Source organism: Eulemur rufifrons, chromosome 7, assembly GCF_041146395.1.
Source record: "Eulemur rufifrons isolate Redbay chromosome 7, OSU_ERuf_1, whole genome shotgun sequence".
Lineage (NCBI taxonomy): Eukaryota > Metazoa > Chordata > Mammalia > Primates > Lemuridae > Eulemur > Eulemur rufifrons.
In genome coordinates, this window is record NC_090989.1 from 251,414,136 (window position 1) to 251,434,893 (window position 20,758).

Sequence of the window (20,758 nt, forward strand, 5' to 3'; positions counted from 1 at the left end):
CTACTGCACCTGGCCTATTGTTTAAAGGAAATGGGCATTCTGAAGTGTGGTGGCACATACCTGCAGTCCCAGCTACTTGGGAGACTGAGGTGGGACGATCACCTGAACCTAAAAGTTCGAGTCCAGCCTGGGTGACATAGGGAGAGCCCCATCTCTAAAAAATAAAGTTTTAAAAAAAGTAATAAAATAAATAAACAAAGGTGGAAGAAGTGAGCATTCTTTTTTAAAATATCTTGTTATTATTTCCAGGGCCCACCTGGCTCTGCTCCTACACAGAAAGGGTTAATCTTTAATCTGTGATATCACAGATCATATAGTGAGAGTGGTAGGGAGAGTCAGAAATGTTTGACTGGAAAACAGGAAGGGGGACAACCCAATGAGCAACTAGGGCTGTCCAAAACATGCAGAAGCATGGAAGAGAGGGGGTTCTGTAAGAGGCAGAGAAGTAAGCACTGTACCTGGGGGTTGTCTCACTCCTGTCCCCAATCCCTGATGCCCTGGAGTGATCTAATCTTTCAGATACCTGCTGTGAGGGCCCAATATCGAGGTCCATCCTTTCCTCAGTCTCAGCCTGTTCAGCTCATCAACAAAGTTTTGGGGTTTCCTCTAATAGGGAACACAGCTCCAGTTGCTTAGGACTCTGAGGTCAACCCCATTACATCACAGACCCTTCCCCAAATAAGAAGCAGAAGGAGAGTTGGAAGGAGGATATTCTGAGGGCAAGCCAGTTTGGGGGTCTCCCGTTAGTCCCTGCCCAGGTGGCAAATGTGGTGCTGTGCTCTACACTCACTGGTGGAGATCTTGAAGACATAGGCAGTGCAGAGCAGCAGTTCCTAGATGTTTCTATGTGTTACCACCTAGAGGATGGTGAAGTTCTCAAGCATGCTGTCCATCATGTATCTCTTGGGCAGCTGCCACAACTTGTACAAGAAATTCAATAGGTACTTGCATATAGGGTGAGCACAGCAGGCAGTACGTGAATCTCTCATCCTCCATCTGGGCCCGCTCTGTCTCCACCTTCTCCACCAACTGCTTGCCAAAGAAGCAGACCTTGGAGGAACAGGTGAGGGTTATGTGCTCCAGGCTGTTGTACTGGCTGCTTATTCCACAGAAGCCACTGCTGCTGTTGCTGCCATGGGCCCCCACTTCCTTGCCACTTGGGCCCCAGTTTAGGTCTACCAGAACTTGACCAGGAATAAGGCATGGCAGGTGACCAACGATCACACAGCTGTTGCAAACCACCCTTTTTCTCAGGGAATTTGTCATAGATGTGCCAGATGTCCACACTCTCGAGGGAGGCACTCCAGGGGTGGGCCAGTACTGGCTGGTGCATGAACAGGTGCCTCTGGTAAGCGTCAACTGCATCTGGCAGTTCACAAAGGCTGAGAACTCCACCAGCTGCAACAGGGTAGTGCCCAGGGCCTGAGCCTGCCAGGCTAGGGGTGATAGGCAGGTGGAGGCAGGAGTGAGAGGGCTTGTTGGGGGGCTGAAACCCTGGGAGGTCAGTAGATGGGAGAGTCAGTGACCAGAATAATGGTGTCTGTGAGAATGGTTTCACATCTGGAACATTCCATGGGGGTCTGGAGCCCTCAGACCAAAACTGGAAAAGCTCAGAGGCCTGAGGACTGGTGGGACCAGCCATTGTCTGGAAAGTCTTCTCCTTGGAAATTTGGTCCTTTAGCTTGGACTGGATTTCCCTTGATTTCCTTTGGGCCAAAACCTGGATGTGACTAGAAACCTGTTTGCAAGTTTGGGTCTTCCCCATTCTCAACTTGATATAGTGGGCAACCAGTTCATTCCAACCACACATCTTGCCTTCATTGGAGAAGATGATTGTCCAGTGACTGCAGGGCAAGTAGATGGCCAGGGCCTCTGGGAAGCTCTGCTTAATCTCTGGGCTCCAGACACTCTCTGCAGCTGGGCCCCTCATCTTCTCTTTCCCCCTCACTGCTGCCAGTGCCTTCTCACTGCCTTCCTCACTGTCTGTCTAGCTGCTGCTATCATCCAGGGGGCTCTAGCCCTGGGTTCCCCAATGTGGGGAGCCTGTGGGCATTCTGACTGGAAAGGACTCCTAACAAAGGTAGAAAGGGCTCCTAACGAGAAGCTGTGATTGAGCTAACTCGAGGCTTCAACTTCAACACAGAGAGCGTAAAAAAAGAAAGGCAATTCTTCCCCCAAGTATCCCCAGAGTAGCACCCTCCTTTATTTGACAGTTGTTGTGTCAGGAATGAACTCTGAACACTTGTGCCTTCTCTCAATTGTGGCATACCCGAAGGCCCATTTTTTGCTGGACTAGTCTACAGGAGAGTGGCCTGCCTAAGTCCACTCACTGGCTTCTCCAGTTATGCTACTCAATACCCTAGTGCCCCTCTATGATGGGGGCCTACCCTATCATGATCTCTCTATGGAACTGGAGCTGCTCCTCCACACCACATTCTATTACTTGTCTGGAGCACATGGAACTTGTACATCCTTTTGGACACCTCCATAAAGGCTTGGATACTTTTGCTGGGGGGACAGTCTCAACTTAATTAGGATTCCCCAGCCTTCCACTATGCTTAGCCTCAACTCACTCCTCCCCATGTCTCAGGTTTGGTGAATTTTTTTTTTTTTTTTTTTTTTGAGACAAGGTCTCGCTCTGTTGCCTGAGCTAGAGTGCAGTGTAGTGGCTTCATTGTAGCTCACCATAACCTCTGACTCCTGGGCTCAAGTGATCCTCCTGCCTCAGCCTCCCATGGTCTGGTGAATTCTGTTATGATAACTTTTTACACTTCTACCTCCTCTACTCCTTCTCACCTCACTATTGTCCCAGTCAGTCTATTCCTTCATAACTTCATAAGTCATCTGTTTCATCCTGAACAAAATTTTATGCCAGAAAAATATAATGGAGGTTTAAAAGCAGAGTTACTGAATACACTTCTAAATTACTATGTTATGTTGTAAGGGCAATAGTTTAAGCCTAATAAGAGTGAAAACATCTACTGTGAAGAAAAAAGATTTTATTTTCTTTTTACTGATTTCAGAACACTATCATTGAGTTTAACCTAAGATTATTAAAAGGAAAAACAAGAGAAAAGTGGGAAACATTATAGTTCTTCCAGTATACTAATAGGTCAAAAGAATAGGAAGGGATTTAAATACATGTTGATTTCCTAACTTCCTGAAATGACTTTATCCATAGACCAAAATAAAAGAGAAAGTCTTTTGATAGACATTAGGATATTGATTACTTTAAAAAATATTAATGGAAAGCTAATTTACATTTTTCTGTAGCTGAATTGACCATTTAAAAAATATGTATCGAATGTAGGAGACTCTCGTTTCACAAAAAAGTGTACTAATGTACACTTCTCATTAAAGCGCATGATGCAGTGATTCTTTGGGACTCTGGCTGGAAACAGCAATGAACAGATCTACGCTTCCCACTCATATTTAGTACCTTTTTCTTCTATTTAGGAGGTCATAAAGCTGCCCACAGTAGATTTCATAGAAGCTGATCCAGACAAAGAGGTGGCTTCTTGGCTGGGATACTTCTAGTTGCTTGAAGATATCTTTGGCAGCCAGAGCATACAGTCCTGGGTTCTGATGAGTTCCTATCATGGTGTAGGTCTTTCCAGCACCTGTCTGTCCATATGCAAAGCAAGTGGCATTGCCTCTGGGGAAAGAATAATTTGTATTACTTATGCATACTAAGAGAAGTGCTAATCCACACATAAATTTTTAATGACAAAAATCAGGTAGAAACATAGAATCCTTGACAAAATTCAGCTATAAACATACAATCCTGGCCGGGCGCGGTGGCTCACGCCTGTAATCCTAGCACTCTGGGAGGCCGAGGCGGGTGGATCGCTCGAGGTCAGGAGTTCGAGACCAGCCTGAGCAAGAGTGAGACCCCGTCTCTACTAAAAATAGAAAGAAATTATATGGACAACTAAAATATATATATACAAAAAATTAGCCGGGCATGGTGGTGCATGCCTGTAGTCCCAGCTACTCGGGAGGCTGAGGCAGGAGGATCGCTTGAGCCCAGGAGTTTGAGGTTGCTGTGAGCTAGGCTGACGCCACGGCACTCACTCTAGCCCGGGCAACAGAGTGAGACTCTGTCTCAAAAAAAAAAAAAAAAAAAAAAAAAAAAAACACATACAATCCTTTAAGGAGAGGACGGCTTTACACTATAAAACACGGGAAGAGGAAATAATATTCTCAAACCAGTGCATGAGTTTTCTTTTTTTTTTTAGACAGAGTCTCACTTTGTTGCCCAGGCTAGAGTGAGTGCCGTGGAGTCAGCTTAGCTCACAGCAACCTCAGACCCTTAGGCTTAAGCGATCCTACTGCCTCAGCCTCCCGAGTAGCTGGGACTACAGGCATGCGCCACTATGCCCGGCTAATTTTTCTATATATATTTTTAGTTGTCCATATAATTTCTTTCTATTTTTAGTAGAGACGGGGTCTCGCTCTTGCTCAGGCTGGTCTCGAACTCCTGACCTTGAGCAATCCACCCGCCTCGGCCTCCCAGAGTGCTAGGATTACAGGCGTGAGCCACCGCGCCCGGCCATAGTGCATGAGTTTTCTTACAGGAATTTTTTACAGAACTGCTAAGATTACATAAGACAACTCTGAAAGGTAAGGAAAAAAGGACTTTTAAGAAACTACTTGGCCAATAAGCATTTACTGGGTTCCTACTCCATGTTAGGCGCTTTAGAGGATCCCAGAGATGATTTAGTCTTTTTTTTTTTTTTTTTTTTTTTTTTTGTTGAGACAGAGTCTCACTTTGTTGCCCAGGCTAGAGTGAGTGCCGTGGCGTCAGCTTAGCTCACAGCAACCTCAGACTCCTCGGCTTAAGCGATCCTACTGCCTCAGCCTCCCGAGTAGCTGGGACTACAGGCATGCGCCACTATGCCCGGCTAATTTTTTTCTATATAGATTTTTAGTTGTCCATATAATGTCGTTCTATTTTTAGTAGAGACGGGGTCTCGCTCAGGCTGGTCTCGAACTCCTGACCTTGAGCGATCCACCCGCCTCGGCCTCCCAGAGTGCTAGGATTACAGGCGTGAGCCACCGCGCCCGGCCAATGATTTAGTCTTAATTTATCACCAGAGATAAATTTGGTAAAAGAAATAATAAATAAAAATAAATACAATAAATAATAGATCACATGATAAACAGGATGGTAGTGACTAAGGAAGTTTAGACAAGGGTGAAATCAATGTAAGCAAAGTATTTGATGAAGGACTTACAGGAGTAGGGAATTGGGCTAAGCCTCCACTGTGGAGTAGGAATAGTGTGAGCAGAGACCATAGCAGTAGAGGTGGCGGCAAACACAACAGATCTTGAGGGAAAAAACCTGGATTCTGGTCTCTGCCATGCCATTAACTGACTATATGACCTTACGCAAGTCACTTCACTTTTCTATGGGCCTCAGTTTTTACTTTCATATGTAAATTAATGTGTTACTTGGATTCTAAGACGCCTTCCAGTCCCAATGTCCTATGATTCTAAGTGAGAATCACTATTCTTGCATGTAGGTACAATTGTGTGCACACACCCTATGTAAGTGTGAAGAACTGCAGAATAAGAGGTGGAGAAGGGAGTTGGGAGGCCAGCCTGCCAATCACAGTATGTTTTAGAAGGAGTTGGAGGCCAAGATTACTGGAGTATTGTGGGACTCAACTATGCACTGCTAAGTAGAGAATAATGTTAGGTAGTAAGTAGCTGTTGCAGAATCTTGACACGAATCACATGGGTTGATGATAAAAGTAGCAAGAAAAAAGTCTATGCATGGACAGGGTAGGGGGAGGCTGGGGGTAGGCAGAGAGATGAGTACACAGAAAGGGACTTGAAGCCAGATAGTAAACAAAGAAAAAGTAAAATGACAAAAGCAAAAGAACCATGGAAGTGTCAGAATCAAGAGATGGGAGCTAATCAGATTTAAGCTGTTTACAGCAGAGACCAGTTACTCCTTGCCTTTTGAATCCTTGCTCCCAGCAGTGTGGGTACTATAAATACACTGACAGGGGTACAGATAGGAAAAGAATTACAGGAGAAAAATTTGAACACACTAAAGAAGATTCAGCCGGGCATAGTGGCTCACGCCTGTAGTCCCAGTAACTGGGGAGGCTGAGGCGGGAGGATAACTTCAGGCCAGGAGTTCGAACCAGCCTGAGCAACACAGTGACACCCTGTCTCTAACTAAAAAAAATAAGAAAAAATTAGCTGGGCATGGTGCTGTACGTCTGTAGTCCTAGTGACTTGGGAGGCTGAGGCAGAAGGACTGCTTGAGCCCAGGAGTTTGAGACTGCAGTGAGCTATTATTGCATGAGGGTGCCATTGCACTCCAGCCAGGGTAACAGGGCAAGACCCCGTCTTTAAGAAAAAAAAAAAAAAAAAAAAGATTCAGCAGAGTGAGAGTAAAGAATAATATCTATTTTATCTTCTGAACATTTTAGGGATGAGCTTTTCTAAAAAAGCAGCAAGTATGGGCATGAAAAACCTTATTACAATTTAAATAATGGATGAACTTAACTTGCAACTTTTGTATTTGCTATTAGTAAAGTTTTATTCAAAATCTAACTTATTTTAGAAACTTTCTTTCTCACAAAGCACTCCCTAGATTTGGTGCATAAGCAATTGAATCCAAAAAATATTTCATTTTTTAGCCTGCTCATAAAAAATTAAATAACTTTTTTTTTTTTTTGGAGACAGAGTCTCACTCTGTGGCCCTGAATAGAGTGCTGTGGTGTCAGCCTAGCTCACAGCAACCTCAAACTCCTGGGCTCAAGTGATCCTCCTGCTTCAGCCTCCCGAGTAGCTGGGACTACAGGCATGCACCATGATGCCCGGATAATTTTTCTATTTTTTCTTTTCTTTCCTTAGTAGAGACAGGGTCTCGCTCTTGCTCAGGCTGTTCTCAAACTCCTGAGCTCAAATGATGCTCCTGCCTTGGCCACCCAGAGTGCTAGGATTACAGATGTGAGTCACTGCAGCTGGCCCCAAAATTAAATAACTTTATAAAACAACAATAAAAAGATAACACATGGCCGGGCGCGGTGGCTCAAGCCTGTAATCCTAGCACTCTGGGAGGCCAAGGCGGGTGGATCACTCGAGGTCAGGAGTTCGAGACCAGCCTGAGCAAGAGCGAGACCCCGTCTCTACTAAAAATAGAAAGAAATTATCTGGCCAACTAAAATATATATAGAAAAAATTAGCCGGGCATGATGGCACATGCCTGTAGTCCCAGCTACCCGGGAGGCTGAGGCAGTAGGATCGCTTGAGCCCAGGAGTTTGAGGTTGCTGTGAGCTAGGCTGACGCCACGGCACTCACTCTAGCCAGGGCAACAAAGCGACACTGTCTCAAAAAAAAAAAAAAAAAAAAGATAACACAAAAAAAAGGGCAAATGAAGATATTCTAATGGCCAAAAGATGCTCAATATCATTAGGCATTAAGGAAATTCAAATTAAAACCACAATGAGATATGATTTCATACTCATTAGATTGGTTAAAATAAAAAAGCCTGACAATACCAGGTGTTGCAGAACTGCAATTCTCATACATTGCTATTGGGAGTATAAAATGGCACACCACTTTGGAAAGTTGTTTGACATTTTCCTATAAATATACACCTGTTCTATGATCCAGCAATTCCATTTCTAGGTTTTCACCCAAAGTAAATGAAAACCATGACCATAAAAAGACATATACAAGAATGTTCATGTAGCTTTACTCATAACAGTCCAAAACTGGAAACAATCCAAATGTCTATCAATAAGAAAATGACTAAAACAAATTGTGGTATATTTATAGAAGGGAATACTACTCAGCAAGAAAAACTACGGATATATGTAACAACATGTACCAATATAAAAAAATTATGCTAAGCAAAACAAACCAAACATGCAAAGCATAAAAGAATATATATTGTAATGATTCTATTTCTGTGGCATTCTGGAACAGGCAAAACTAATCTATACTAACAGAAAGTAGGTAAGCGGTTACATAAAACCTGGGGGATTAACTAAAAAGGGACACAAGAGAACTTTCTGGGGTGATGGAAATGTTTTATATCTTGTTCCAGGTATTGGTTACTTATATGTATAAAACTATCAAAACTCATCAAACTGAATATTTAAGATCTGTGCATCTTTTTTTTTTTTTTTTTTTGAGACAGAGTCTTGCTTTGTTGCCCGGGCTAGAGTGAGTGCCGTGGCGTCAGTCTAGCTCACAGCAACCTCAAACTCCTGGACTTAAGCAATCCTACTGCCTCAGCCTCCCGAGTAGCTGGGACTACAGGCATGCGCCACCATGCTCGGCTAATTTTTTCTATATATTTTTAGGTGTCCTGATAATTTCTTTCTATTTGTTTTGTAGAGACGGGTCTCACACTTGCTCAGGCTGGTCTTGAACTCCTGACCTCGAGCGATCCACCCGCCTCGGCCTCCCAGAGTGCTAGGATTACGGGTGTGAGCCACCGCGCCCGGCCAAGATCTGTGCATCTTATTGTATGTAAATTACATCTTAATTTTTTAAGTTATGAAAGTTATTTGGAAAAAGTCAACATTCTCTGGAATCAGCAATGCTAGCAGGCTGTTTAGCATTTTCAATTGTACATGCCTATATTTTAAATATGTATACAACACAGGCCCCTCCTATCTTTTCTGTCCCATTTAATGTTTATTAAGGGTGAATAATTTCAAAGTACATCTACGAAAAGTTGGTAAATGATACTCACTTATTTGTCCTATTCCAACAAAAAACTGAATTATAGCCAGAATACATCATTCCTAAAGTTCAGACTAATTCCAACCACTTAAACCATTTTTATTCTGAGGACTTTGATGAAATTATATTGCTGACAGCTTATATTTTTCCACTAAACACAAAGAAACAATATCATTGGTGTAAAAAGAAATTTTGCTGCAAACTTCTGAATGCTTGGTGAATCCTATAGAGACACTGTGTGTTTTCAGAAGTCTAATTTAAATTCATTAGATCAAAACACAAAATCATATTTAAAAGAACTGAAAAGCATAAGTGATATTTATTAAAAATGTGATTTATGGAAAATAGAAAATAAAAAGCAAGAGAAGCAAATAATTATCTTACCCATTGAAAATATGCTGAATGAGAGGGTGAGTAGTCTTCATGTATACATCCTGATTGGTACATGCCTCACCAAAGACTTCATCAAAATAAAAAACATGCTGAAAAATAAATTTGATTTATAGAAAGAGACATATTTTGGATTTCCTTCACCACTATCCTAGTTAACACATGATAAAGGCCTAAATACATTTTTTCTTTTCTTTTCTTTCTTCCTTTTTCTTTTTTTTCCTTTTGAGACAGAGTCTCACTCTGTGGCCCTGGAATAGAGTGCCATGGCATCAGCTTAGCTCACAGCAACCTCAAATTCCTGGGCTCAAGCGATCCTCCTGCCTCAGCCTCCCAAATAGCTGGGACTACAGGCATGCGCCACCATGCCTGGCTAATTTTTTCTATTTTTAGTTACCCAGTTAATTTTTTCTATTTTTAGTAGAGATGGAGTTTCGCTCTTGCTCAGGCTGGTCTTAAATTCCTGACTTCAAGCGATCCTCCCGCTTCGGCTTCCCAGAGTGCTAGGATTACAGGCATGAGCCACAGCACCTGGCCCAAATACATTTTTAAATAATAGTAACTGACGATGATACACTTAGAAATATATAAGAAATCAACATTTATTAAATGACAGGGCCTTCTTTTACTTGAGATCTCTGTAGACATATTCTTACAATGTAAAAACTAAAGCACACAATTTTTGTTCTCTCTTAAGGGAAGTAAATCAATGAGTACAAGAGTGAGCCCATTCTCCTTATGTCTAGGACAATAACTGAATTCTATGGGTAGTATCCTCATATCTCAGCTACAGCCAGCATCTTTGACATTTTGGAGGAATTCTAGGGGAAGATCTCAATTCCATAGGTTACATAGCTTAACTTTTTTTTTTTTTTTTTAAATAGACTGGGTCTTGCTATGTTGCCAGGCTGGAGTGCAGTGGCTATTCACAGGTATAATCATAGTGCACTGTGGCCTTGAACCCCTGGCCTCAAGTGATCCTCCTGCCCCAGCCTCCAGAGTAGTCGGGACTACAGGTGTGTGCCACTGTGCCCAGCTTACATAGCTTAACTTTTCACTCCATAATCATTTATTGGTCAGCTGGTAGCAACTGTATTGAAGTAGGCACTTGAAGGGACTCAGAGATACAGACATTACCCTACCCTACCCCCTAAAGATGTTAATGACTGTAAGAAAAAGAACCTTAAAAGATAAAGTACATGTGGACTTCAAAAGAAAAACATATTCTCTCAGATAATGAAAAAGACTATACTGAGAATGGACCATAGGGGAAGAAGAGGAATTTGAGAGGTGGAGATGGAGGGAGGGAAGGTATTCCAGGCATAGAGGAAGCATGAATAAAGATTCAAAAAGCAGAAAAGTACGAGGAATTAACTGTTTAATTAATTAATGTTTAGGGAATAGCAAGGATTCAATGTGGTTGAAATATAGGAGCTTGGTAAGCATACAAGTGAGATAGCTTGCTAAAATAATGAGTTAGGACTATGTTGTAGGGGTCTTAGGACACTAGTCTTAATGGAGGGGGCAGAATGCTAATATTTCATTCAGTAAACAGTGCGGAGATAGTAAAGACATTTGCAAGCAAGAAGGAAGATCTCAGCCATTTTATGGGAAGATTAATCTGGCTTCAGACTATGAATGTATTGGAAACAGAGATACCAGTATTAAATAATTCAGTGGTGAGATAAAAAGGGTCTGAATTAGAGGATGACAATGAAAATAAAGACATGGACATACAAGAAATTTGGCAACTGACTGGATGTGGGGAGCTGGGGAGGGAAAGAGGTCCAAAATTACTTCTAAATGAAAAATCATGGTAATTTGGAAAAGGAGAGATGGGAGCCTCATTGAATTGGGTCTGGAAAACATTAATTCAGCAGCCATAATTACTTCCATAATTTACAGGCTTACCATGTTGGCAACCCAACTACCTCTGAGTAAGAAATCCTAATAATTTCAAGCCTGACTATAGCTTGACAGTCCATATACAAATTGAATGAGAGATAAGGCCTTATCTTTGACTACCTTTTGGGCCTGCTCTAAATATGTAGTGAAGGAAAAATTGTATGGACAGATGCAGAAAACTGGACTTGGGCCAATTTATTATTGTAGGTCACTCTACCCCAGGTTCGTTTTGTGTACCATTACATTACATTAGAATGGAAATTTGTTAGATCATCTGAGAATTGGGCCCACAAAAGTGAATTTACAAGTTAGAAAAAGTCTCCAAAAGTTAGCAGGTAAGACAATAATGAATTTGTGCAGAATAATAAAGAGATCTGTGAACTTTTATTGCTTTGAAAAATATGATAAGAATTTAAGAATTCTAAAATGTTAACTATTGAAGCTGAGTGACAGATACATAGAAGTTCATTACAGTTTTGATTAAACTTAAAAAGGTCAATAATAAAGAGTTAAATATATTTGTAAAATCTGGTTTTAATGAACATTATTTATATCTAACTCATACTTGGTCTCTAAGCAAGGAGATAATTAATTCATTGCTCAAATATCACCATAAGTTTTTATAGTTAAGTATGAGATCAAAAGCAAAAACTCTCCTATGTCTCTAAATACTTATAGATATGAATATATATGGTATTTCTCAAGAAAATAAGAAAAAAAAGAAGGAAACATGGGAATATGATTTTTTAGTTTTCTTTTATTTTACTGAGCATATGGTAATTCTTCCTCTCCTTCCATAAAAGCTCATGAATAACTTTAGCTCTTGAGTAAACACTTTAGAAAGCATTTATTGATTAAAGGAATTATCTTTCCTTTCAATAGGATTTGGATGTTAGTTTTCCCAGTACTTTTATAAATACCTTTCATGAAAGATGTGTAAACATGCAAGGTTATTATTATAGTTAACATACATACAATGCATAAAGTCCTTTCATCACATGTACTTTCATTTGATCACGTCATCAATGAAGTTGGAGTAACACCTACTTTGAACCTCATGTTAGCCTTGATATGATCAGAGCTCTATAGTTTATTTTTTAAATAAGTTTTTTCAGATTATAAAAGTAATATGTATTTATAGAATATCTTTAGAAGGATACACTTAGAATAGGTAACACCAGTTGCCTTCAAGGAGAAAATGGGATTAGAAGTTTGCTTCTTACTGTATAACTTTTTGTACCTTTTGATTTTGAAATAGGTGAACCTATACTATTCAAAAGTTTTTACTTTTGGTCAGGCGAGGTGGCTCAAGCCTGTGACTCTGGCACTCTGGGAGGGCTAGGAGGGAGGATTGCTTGAGGTCAGGAGTTTGAGACCAGCCTGAGTAAGAGTGAGACCCTGTCTCTACTAAAAATAGGAAAAATTAGCTGGGCATGGTGGCATGCACCTATAATCCCAGCTACTTGGGGGGCTGAGGCAGGAGAATCACTTGAGCCCAGGAGTTTGAGGTTGCTATGAGCTATGCGGATACCATGGCACTCTAGCCCAGGTGACCAAGTGAGACTTTATCTCAAAAAAGAAAAGTTTTCACTTTTTTATATAAAAGTAACAGAGCTGATTGTAGAAAAATTTTTAAATATGGAATATTTTAAGAATTACAATAGAGAACAAAATATAGAGAATAGAGAAACAATAGGAAATAGAGAAGAAAATCAGATTATCTGTAAATCTTGCTACCCAGAAACAGGCACTGTTAACTTTTTCATGTATTTCAGTACAATCTTTTTTTCTCTCTCCATATATATTTTTTCTTTATTTAAGAAATTGGAATGAAACAAATAGTTTTGTTTCCTTGTTTTTTCACTCATTATGTTGATATTATAAAATTTAATGGTCAAGTAAGATAGCACACTACATATATAGATCATATTCACTAAGTAACAAGATTCTAAAAGATAGGATATTTAATAAACAGATCTATGAATCTATTGTTTTAATCCTGAATCTATTTAAGAATAAAACCCAAAGAATCTAAGATCAATATTTATCTAGCAGCCAATTTGCTATGAACTTCTCTTTTCTTCTTTCTCTTTTAGGAAGGAAAAAGGAGTAGGGGAGTCTTCTCAACATTTTTATATTATAGCATTGACAGGTAAGGACTTTGACCTATGAGAGCAAAGGTCCAAAGTTCAAATAGCAGAGAAAGTGCCATGGAAACTATGGGTATTCAATAAGTATCGACAAATGGTAATGACAAAAAAGTAAGGTTATTGTGTTTTGGGATAATGGAAAAATACAAAAGATAAGGTATTGCCTCCTTGAGGGAATTGCTGTGACAGAAGCATCATTAAGGAAGTCTTGGGCAGATGGTGATTGGACAGGGCTATTACTATGGCTATAAGTAGCCATGGAACTGGATAGCTTTACAACTAATTGGTCATTTAGATCATCTTCAAAATAAACACCTCCCACTGAGACTTAATAGACTGCGCATTGATCACCAATCAATAAGGCTGTTAAAGTGATTGGTTTGGTTGTACAGTGGTCTAGTATTAATAATTCAGTACCAATAGAAAGACTCAGTGGATAACTTTGAGTGTCATTGTGAAACCCAATTTTGGTACCCAAAAATGAAAGAACAATGCAAGTTTGAAAGAGGGGGAAAGTGTTAACAATTTGACTTTAACATTAAAGTATTTTATTTTTTTTCAGGAGAGCTGCCAGGAGATAGCATTAAAGTATTTATTCCACTAAAGATCTCAGCTAACTAAGGTGAATTGCTAGCATACCAGCATATACTTACCACTTTTTTCTCTCTACCAATCACTGGGTTAAATTTTAGAGGGAGGAGAGGGGGAGAGGGAGAGAGGAGAGCAGGAGAGATGGGGAGAAGAGGAAGGAGGGAGGAAGGGGGGCAAGGGAGAGGGAGAGAGGCAGGGAGAGAGGCGCAGAGAGAGAGAGAATGAATATAATATGAATGTTTTGGGAAGCAGATTGAGAGTAAGAGAAACTCTGAATTCCTATCTTAATATCTGATAGATTATCCTCTGTTTTAGATTATTTACCATTGTTATACAATTTTAGCAATACCTGAATTATGATTCTCTCTCATCTGTGAAATTTGCTGCTTCCCTATAAGACTAAAGAAGAGTTATTGCAAGGGTTCCTATCTGCTTGGAATAAGTTCCTTTTAATACCAAACCCTTTCTCCCTGGACTCTTCATGGTCATTCTAGTAGGTAGTGAACATTCTTTACACATCTGAGCCACTAGTATTTTATTTAAACCCTTAGAAATCATATCCCTCTATTATATTTACCAAATGCAATCTACCCTGTGCAACGTGGCCTGCTCAGGGCCTAATTTCCACCAGTTAAATATAAGCCCAAGACTGTTGAGAATCAAAAGAAGCAGATGGCTGGCAATCTGGGGCCTTGTTGTTCAAAGAAACACTGTTCATCATTAAACTCAGCAGAGTGACAAGTTCACACTGTGAGATGCAAGCAAGAATGGAGACCACCTATATGACCATCTCATAGTCACTCTGGGGCATATGTTCAGTCACTGGTCCTGTTAGCAACCATTTCATTATTTAATTCTTTTTATCCCTTCATTCCCCCCTTTTTGCTGAGTATGTATAATTAAATTCACATAAAACGTGTTAAGTGAATGTATGATGCAGCTCCACTGCACAAGAGTAGAAGAATTATGGTTGTGTATCCCCCACTGCACCACATTTTTAAAAAATTAAGGCCCAGGGTATCAGTGATTTAAGAAAATGTCCCATCAGGAATGAATGTCAATACCCAAATCAGAAAATGGATTTTAGAGCTTGAATGCTACTACTCAAACAAAAAGCAAAGAATTGACATACTGAATAATATAAGTTCCAGACACAAAAGGAAAACATCATACCTGAAGAATATATTGTGTGAGGTCAACTGCTTCTTTCTTCTCATGCACAAGTAGAGTTTCTTTGTCTTCTACAGTAATAATATTAATTTCTCCACGACGTACCTCCCTCATGCCCAGAGGACGTTTTCGAACACAAACTCTGATTTTCTCCATCTCAGTCCAAGGATTCTCTTTCTCTAAGGTATTCTGTCTATGTTTATAAATACATTTTAATTTTTAATAATAGGACAATACTACTTAAGAGGTCAAAGTATCATCAGTACATTTTGCTGTATATTGAACATAATGTATTTTTTAAAGTTACATATTAAAGTGTCAACACTGAGAAAGTTTTTATTTGGACAGGATCTTGCTCTGTTGCCCAGACTGGAGTGCAGTGGTACAATCACAGCTCACTGCAACCTCTAACTCCTGGGCTCAAGCAATCCTTCTGGCTCAACGATCCTCCTGCCTCAGCCTCCCAAGTAGCCGGGACTACAGGCATGTGCCACCATGCCCGGCTAATTTTTTCTATATATATTTTTAGTTGTTTGGCTAATTTCTTTCTATTTTTAGTAGAGACGGGGTCTGGCTCTTGCTTGGGCTGGTCTTGAACTCCTGACCTTGAGTGATCCTCCCACCTCGGCCTCCCAGAGTGCTAGGATTACAGGCATGAGCCACTGTACCTGGCCAGAATGTGTTTTTTGTTTTTGTTTTTTTTAAACAAAAACAACAAATAGGAGACTTTTAAAATTTTCTATTTTTTGCAGAGACAGGGTCTCACTATGTTGCTTAGGCTGGTCTCGAATCCTTGGGCTCAAGCAATCGATCCCCTCGTCTCAGCCTCCCAAAATGCTAGGATCACAGGTGTGAGCCACTATGCCTGACCAGGAGAGTTTTAAAAATGCATCATTTTTGCATTGAACTACAGGTGAACTCCTGACCTCAAGCAATTCTCCCACCTCGGCCTCCCAGAGTCTAGGATTATAGGCGTGAACCACCTCGCCTGGCCTTGAATGTTCTTTTCTTAAAAGGCTCTCGTTTTAATATCCAATATTCCCTAGAAGTAAACTATATTTGTCTGACATGCAAAGAGTTAAGAAAGACAAAGTTAACGATGCTGGGGAGATACGCTCTGGCCCTGTATTGTCTGGGAATAGTCTACACACATACTTGCTGTCAAATTGGTGCTAACTGATCAACACTATGGTGCTCACAGGGTAGTAATAGTCTTCAGGGATTAGGGGATTGGAGGGGGGCAAACTCACAACTAATGGTCACAGACACGGTGAGCATTGTAGAGGGGAAGGGCATGCCTCTAAACCTCGCTTGGGTGAGGCAAAGACATACAATGTAACCAGAAGATATTTGCACTTCAGTGTTCATTACAGCATTATTCACAATGGCTAAAATGTGGAATCAGCCTAAGTGTTTATCAAGGGACGAATGGATAAAAAAAGATGTGGTGTATGTACACAATGGAATATTATTTAGCCATGAAAAGAAGGAAATTTCATCATTTGCAGAAACATTGATAGCTCTGGAAGACATTATTTTAAGTGAAATAAACCAGGCACAGAAAGACAAAAAAAAAATAATAATTCAGGCTAACAAGGTGGTTCTTTAATAAAAATAAGCATTTTGAAGTAGAAAAAAATTGTATCATAAAGACATTTAAATGTGAAAAAAAAAGAAAGATAGAGTTAGATCTATTCAAGATCTTAAATAAGTCAGGGCAACCAGTTCTCTAAATGCCTGACACTTTTATTAAAATTCTGAGGCCCGCAATTTATTTTGAACTTTTGGAATATCTGAAAAACAAAAACCTGATCTGAGATAGCCAAAGAGAATACTCTTTGGATGAGATGATTCCCTTATAGCAAACCTTAAGTTGGTAAAGGGGTTTCTCAAGGTTCCAAAACCTTGACTCCTACTTGGGGTTTGGGTGAGAAGACAATATTTTGGGTTAATGGAGAAAACGTACTTTCTTGTCTTCATTTCTCTAATATAACAAAAAATGGGAAGAGTGAGATAATAATATAAAAGGTGAGAAAGCTCAATTGAATAACCTTCACTCTGGGTTTCTCATGTATAAATGTCTATAAGACCATTTACCTCACCATATAGTTGTTTATACCTGTCATCCCACTCACCCTGCCTCCTAAGAGTTTAAGAGCCTCCAGATATCCTAATTATGTTTATATCTAGAATCGGGCTTAGTGGAGATGGTACTTAATATTTGCTAAATAAGTGAGGTGCGGTGGTGCGTGCCTGTAGCCCCAGCAAGTTGGGAGGCACAGGCAGGAGGATTACATAAATCAAGGAATTTGAGGTCAGCCTGGGGAACATAATGAGACCCTGTTTCTTAAAAAAAAAAAAAAAAATTGCCAAATAAATGAAATGGCAATATTTAAACTAAAATATCCATTCTATCCTTGATGGTGTTAAGTAATGCAAAGTGTATTTTTATTTATAAATAACTTCAATTTATGTGTTGTTCAATAAAAGACTATAAGATTCAAGAAAACATTTGCGGCCGGGCGCGGTGGCTCACGCCTGTAATCCTAGCACTCTGGGAGGCCGAGGTGGGCGGATCGTTTGAGCTCAGGAGTTCGAGACCAGCCTGAGCAAGAGCGAGACCCCATCTCTACCAAAAATAGAAAGAAATTATATGGACAGCTAAAAATATATATAGAAAAAATTAGCCAGGCATGGTGGCGCATGCCTGTAGTCCCAGCTACTCGGGAGGCTGAGACAGGAGGATCGCTTGAGCTCAGGAGTTTGAGGTTGCTGTGAGCTAGGCTGACGCCACGGCACTCACTCTAGCCTGGGCAACAGAGTAAGACTCTGTCTCAAAAAAAAAAAAGAAAACATTTGCTCTTTCACCACTGAACTAACCAATAGGACAGTATCAATCCTGACTTTCATAGTCACAGAACAATATAGTCCTCTCACAATTAAAAAAAGAAAACAAGGCCGGGCGCGGTGGATCACACCTGTAATCCTAGCACTCTGGAAGGCTGAGGAGGAAAAGTTGCTTGGGCTTAGGAGTTTGAGACCAGCCTGAGCAAGAGCCAGACCCTGTCTCTCCTAAAAACAGAAAAAATTAGCCGGGCACACGCTTGTAGTCCCAGCTACTCAGGAGGCTGAGGCAAGAGGATCGCTTGAACCCAGGAGTTTGAGGTTGCTATGAGCTAGGCTGATGCCATAGCCCTCTAGCCTGGGTGACAGAGCGAGACTCTCTCTCAAAAAAACAAAAACAAACAAAAAAAACAGTACTATATGCTCTGTGCTCTGCTGGATCAAACAAAAAAAAATGTTTTCAGAAACATTATAAAATTCACTTACATATTTCAAATTACTAAAGGTACTTTTACCTTTAAAACCGAGTCTTCTATTTTTTTGGAGTAAAAGAACTGGTTATAAGATCCTTTGAAACTTTAGCCAGTATAAGACCACATGTAAATATTTTATCTTGAAGTATGAATAACAGCATTTTAAAAAAGAAAATAGGGCTTAAGAATGAATTTTAACTGTTACAGCTCTTTTAGAATTTATCTAGCAGGTTTTCTGGTCCTCACTGGAAGACACCCCCCAACCCCACCACCAAAAAAAAGAATGAATTTTATTTTCCCATAACTCACATATATAACTTTTTTTTTTTTTTTTTTTTTTTTGAGACAGAGTCTCACTTTGTTGCCCAGGCTAGAGTGAGTGCCATGGCGTCAGCCTAGCTCACAGCAACCTCAAACTCCTGAGCTCAAGGGATCCTGCTGTCTCAGCCTCCCGAGTAGTTGGGACTACAGGCATGCACCACCATGCCCGGCTAATTTTTTCTATATATATATTTAGCTGTCCATATAATTTCTTTCTATTTTTAGTAGAGATGGGGTCTCGCTCTTGCTCAGGCTGGTCTCGAACTCATGAGCTCAAACGATCCGCCCACCTCGGCCTCCCAGAGTGCTAGGATTACAGGCGTGAGCCACCGCGCCCGGCCACATATATAACTTTTAAATGAGCAATATAGTTTTTTTATAAGAACATATTTCCTATTATATCACTGTTAGTATTAGGGATTACTTGATATTTCAAGTAATTGGGGACTTTATTTCAAATTTTAACTTGAAACACTAGGTGAAAATAACTTATTGTGACCCTGACTCTCAAACTCTAGTTTCTACCAGAAGTGTCTTACTTTTTGAATTCACAGAAATTATCTGTTTTCCAGGCCTGGAATTGTAGAAAGTACTCAATATCAGGGTCATATTTCAATGCATGCAGGTGAACTAACTGCTCCAAAGACCTACTTAATTTAACTACATGCTCTTAACTAAGCTTTAAGTCTCCTGGTTAGTTTAAATGAATTTGATAGCCTTAAAAAATTCTGTTGATTATGTAATTTTTTTCCATTGTAGAAGAAGGCCAGTTAACTATTTTACTTTCATTGATGCACTAGATGTATCATGTTACACTATAATAAATAATAGAAATAGGTCTGCTATAGGAATAACAGCAGATCCTGACAAGTAGCAGCCATTTGACATATATGAACAATATCATCTTTCTCCCATCAGGGAAGGCCCAATTACTCACTAATTTCCCCCATCCAGGTATTTCTATTATTGATGCAAAAGCTGTTCACTATTATTTCTATCATATATTCATTTACTGTAAATAAGCAGTAGTTGCTCTCCTCTGGTCATGAGGGAGAGGCCTGCCCTTGTTTAAGGCTACCTTCCCTCCAAAAAAATAAAAGATAAAAATAAATCATTACCTGATATAAGAATGAGGGATTCCATAGTTATAACCTGAAACATGAGAGACTCTTTGAATAATGGGAATATCACAATCTCCTAATACCGGGGAAAAGTGATTTGATGAAAAGAATGAAGTGTTAGTTTCTGTTTGCACATAGGAATCAGCAGCTGTGGCATTCAGAATTCGTGTTTTTGCATGGTACTGGGAATCATCTGGTAGCACGTGTTCCAGCACTTTTAGGTAAGTGGAGTTCTGTTCATTTGCAGAGAAATCTGATAAACTGCACATTTCAAACCGATCGTTGCTGGCAGTTCTGTCTTTATTGTCCACAGGAGAATCAAAGTGCAGCTGTCTACGAGGGCCAGACTTGAATTCCTGAGGCTTGATGTATAGGCTGCTTGTCTGAAGATGATGCTCTGGACTGACTGTTTTATCTTCTTTCTGCATAATCTTAATAATTTTGATAAGTTGGAAGAGACGTTTGCGGTCGTTCATGTCATGGACTCCCAGTTTGGAGTAGTCCTTCATCGTAACCTTGGCTAATTCATCTATTTTCTGAAGGCCAAGGGCAGTAAAATGAGGATAATACTGTGCAAGTTCAGCTTCACAAAGACATTCATATAGCCAGGATGCCATTTTTGTGAATAGGTTTCTATAAACTCTGAAGAGAGAAAAAAAAAGTCATTCACATAAAACAGAGTATATGTAATACAATTATTCCTTTAAAAAATGAAAACCACAAAACAAATGCAGAAAAATGTTTTATATCTAGTTTTCAATAAATATATTTTTCTTCTGAAATGACTGATTAAACAGCACAGTGCATGAGCAAAGATGGTTTGTATAGCACATGAACAACTTATAGCAACAGATATAATTTGTTCATCTGCTTAATAAAAAGAGGTCTTCGATTATATATACACATAGGTACATGAACGAACACATACATTACACGTCATGTCACTTACTTTTTTCTAGGGAGTTTCTTCCAACCTTGCAATGTCTACTTAACACACATGCCACAAACTACTAAAACCTTGTTCCTAACCACTGATTGTAGTAGGACTAATTTTAGATGTTCAACTTAATGTCAAGG

The 20,758-nt window shown here is 39.8% G+C and overlaps 1 protein-coding gene, 1 non-coding gene and 1 pseudogene across 2 annotated transcripts in view; 1 reads left to right on the forward strand and 2 right to left on the reverse strand.

Moving 5' to 3' along the window:
* KIF24 (kinesin family member 24) overlaps positions 1-20,298 on the reverse strand; it is a 46,737-nt gene extending 26,439 nt beyond the window's left edge. Inside the window, exons 1-4 of the mRNA XM_069472129.1 lie at positions 19,679-20,298; positions 14,926-15,115; positions 9,101-9,198; positions 3,440-3,655 (exon numbers count right to left, since the gene is read on the reverse strand). Coding sequence (XP_069328230.1) covers positions 3,440-3,655; positions 9,101-9,198; positions 14,926-15,115; positions 19,679-20,298 — 1,124 coding nt within the window. The remainder of the gene's footprint in view (positions 1-3,439; positions 3,656-9,100; positions 9,199-14,925; positions 15,116-19,678) is intronic.
* LOC138387926 (transcriptional enhancer factor TEF-4 pseudogene) lies at positions 744-1,930 on the reverse strand (annotated as a pseudogene).
* On the forward strand, positions 18,436-18,499 carry LOC138388931 (U7 small nuclear RNA). Its single transcript, XR_011234386.1, has one exon. It is a non-coding gene; the product is annotated as a U7 small nuclear RNA (small nuclear RNA).
* Positions 20,299-20,758: the final 460 nt, after the last annotated feature.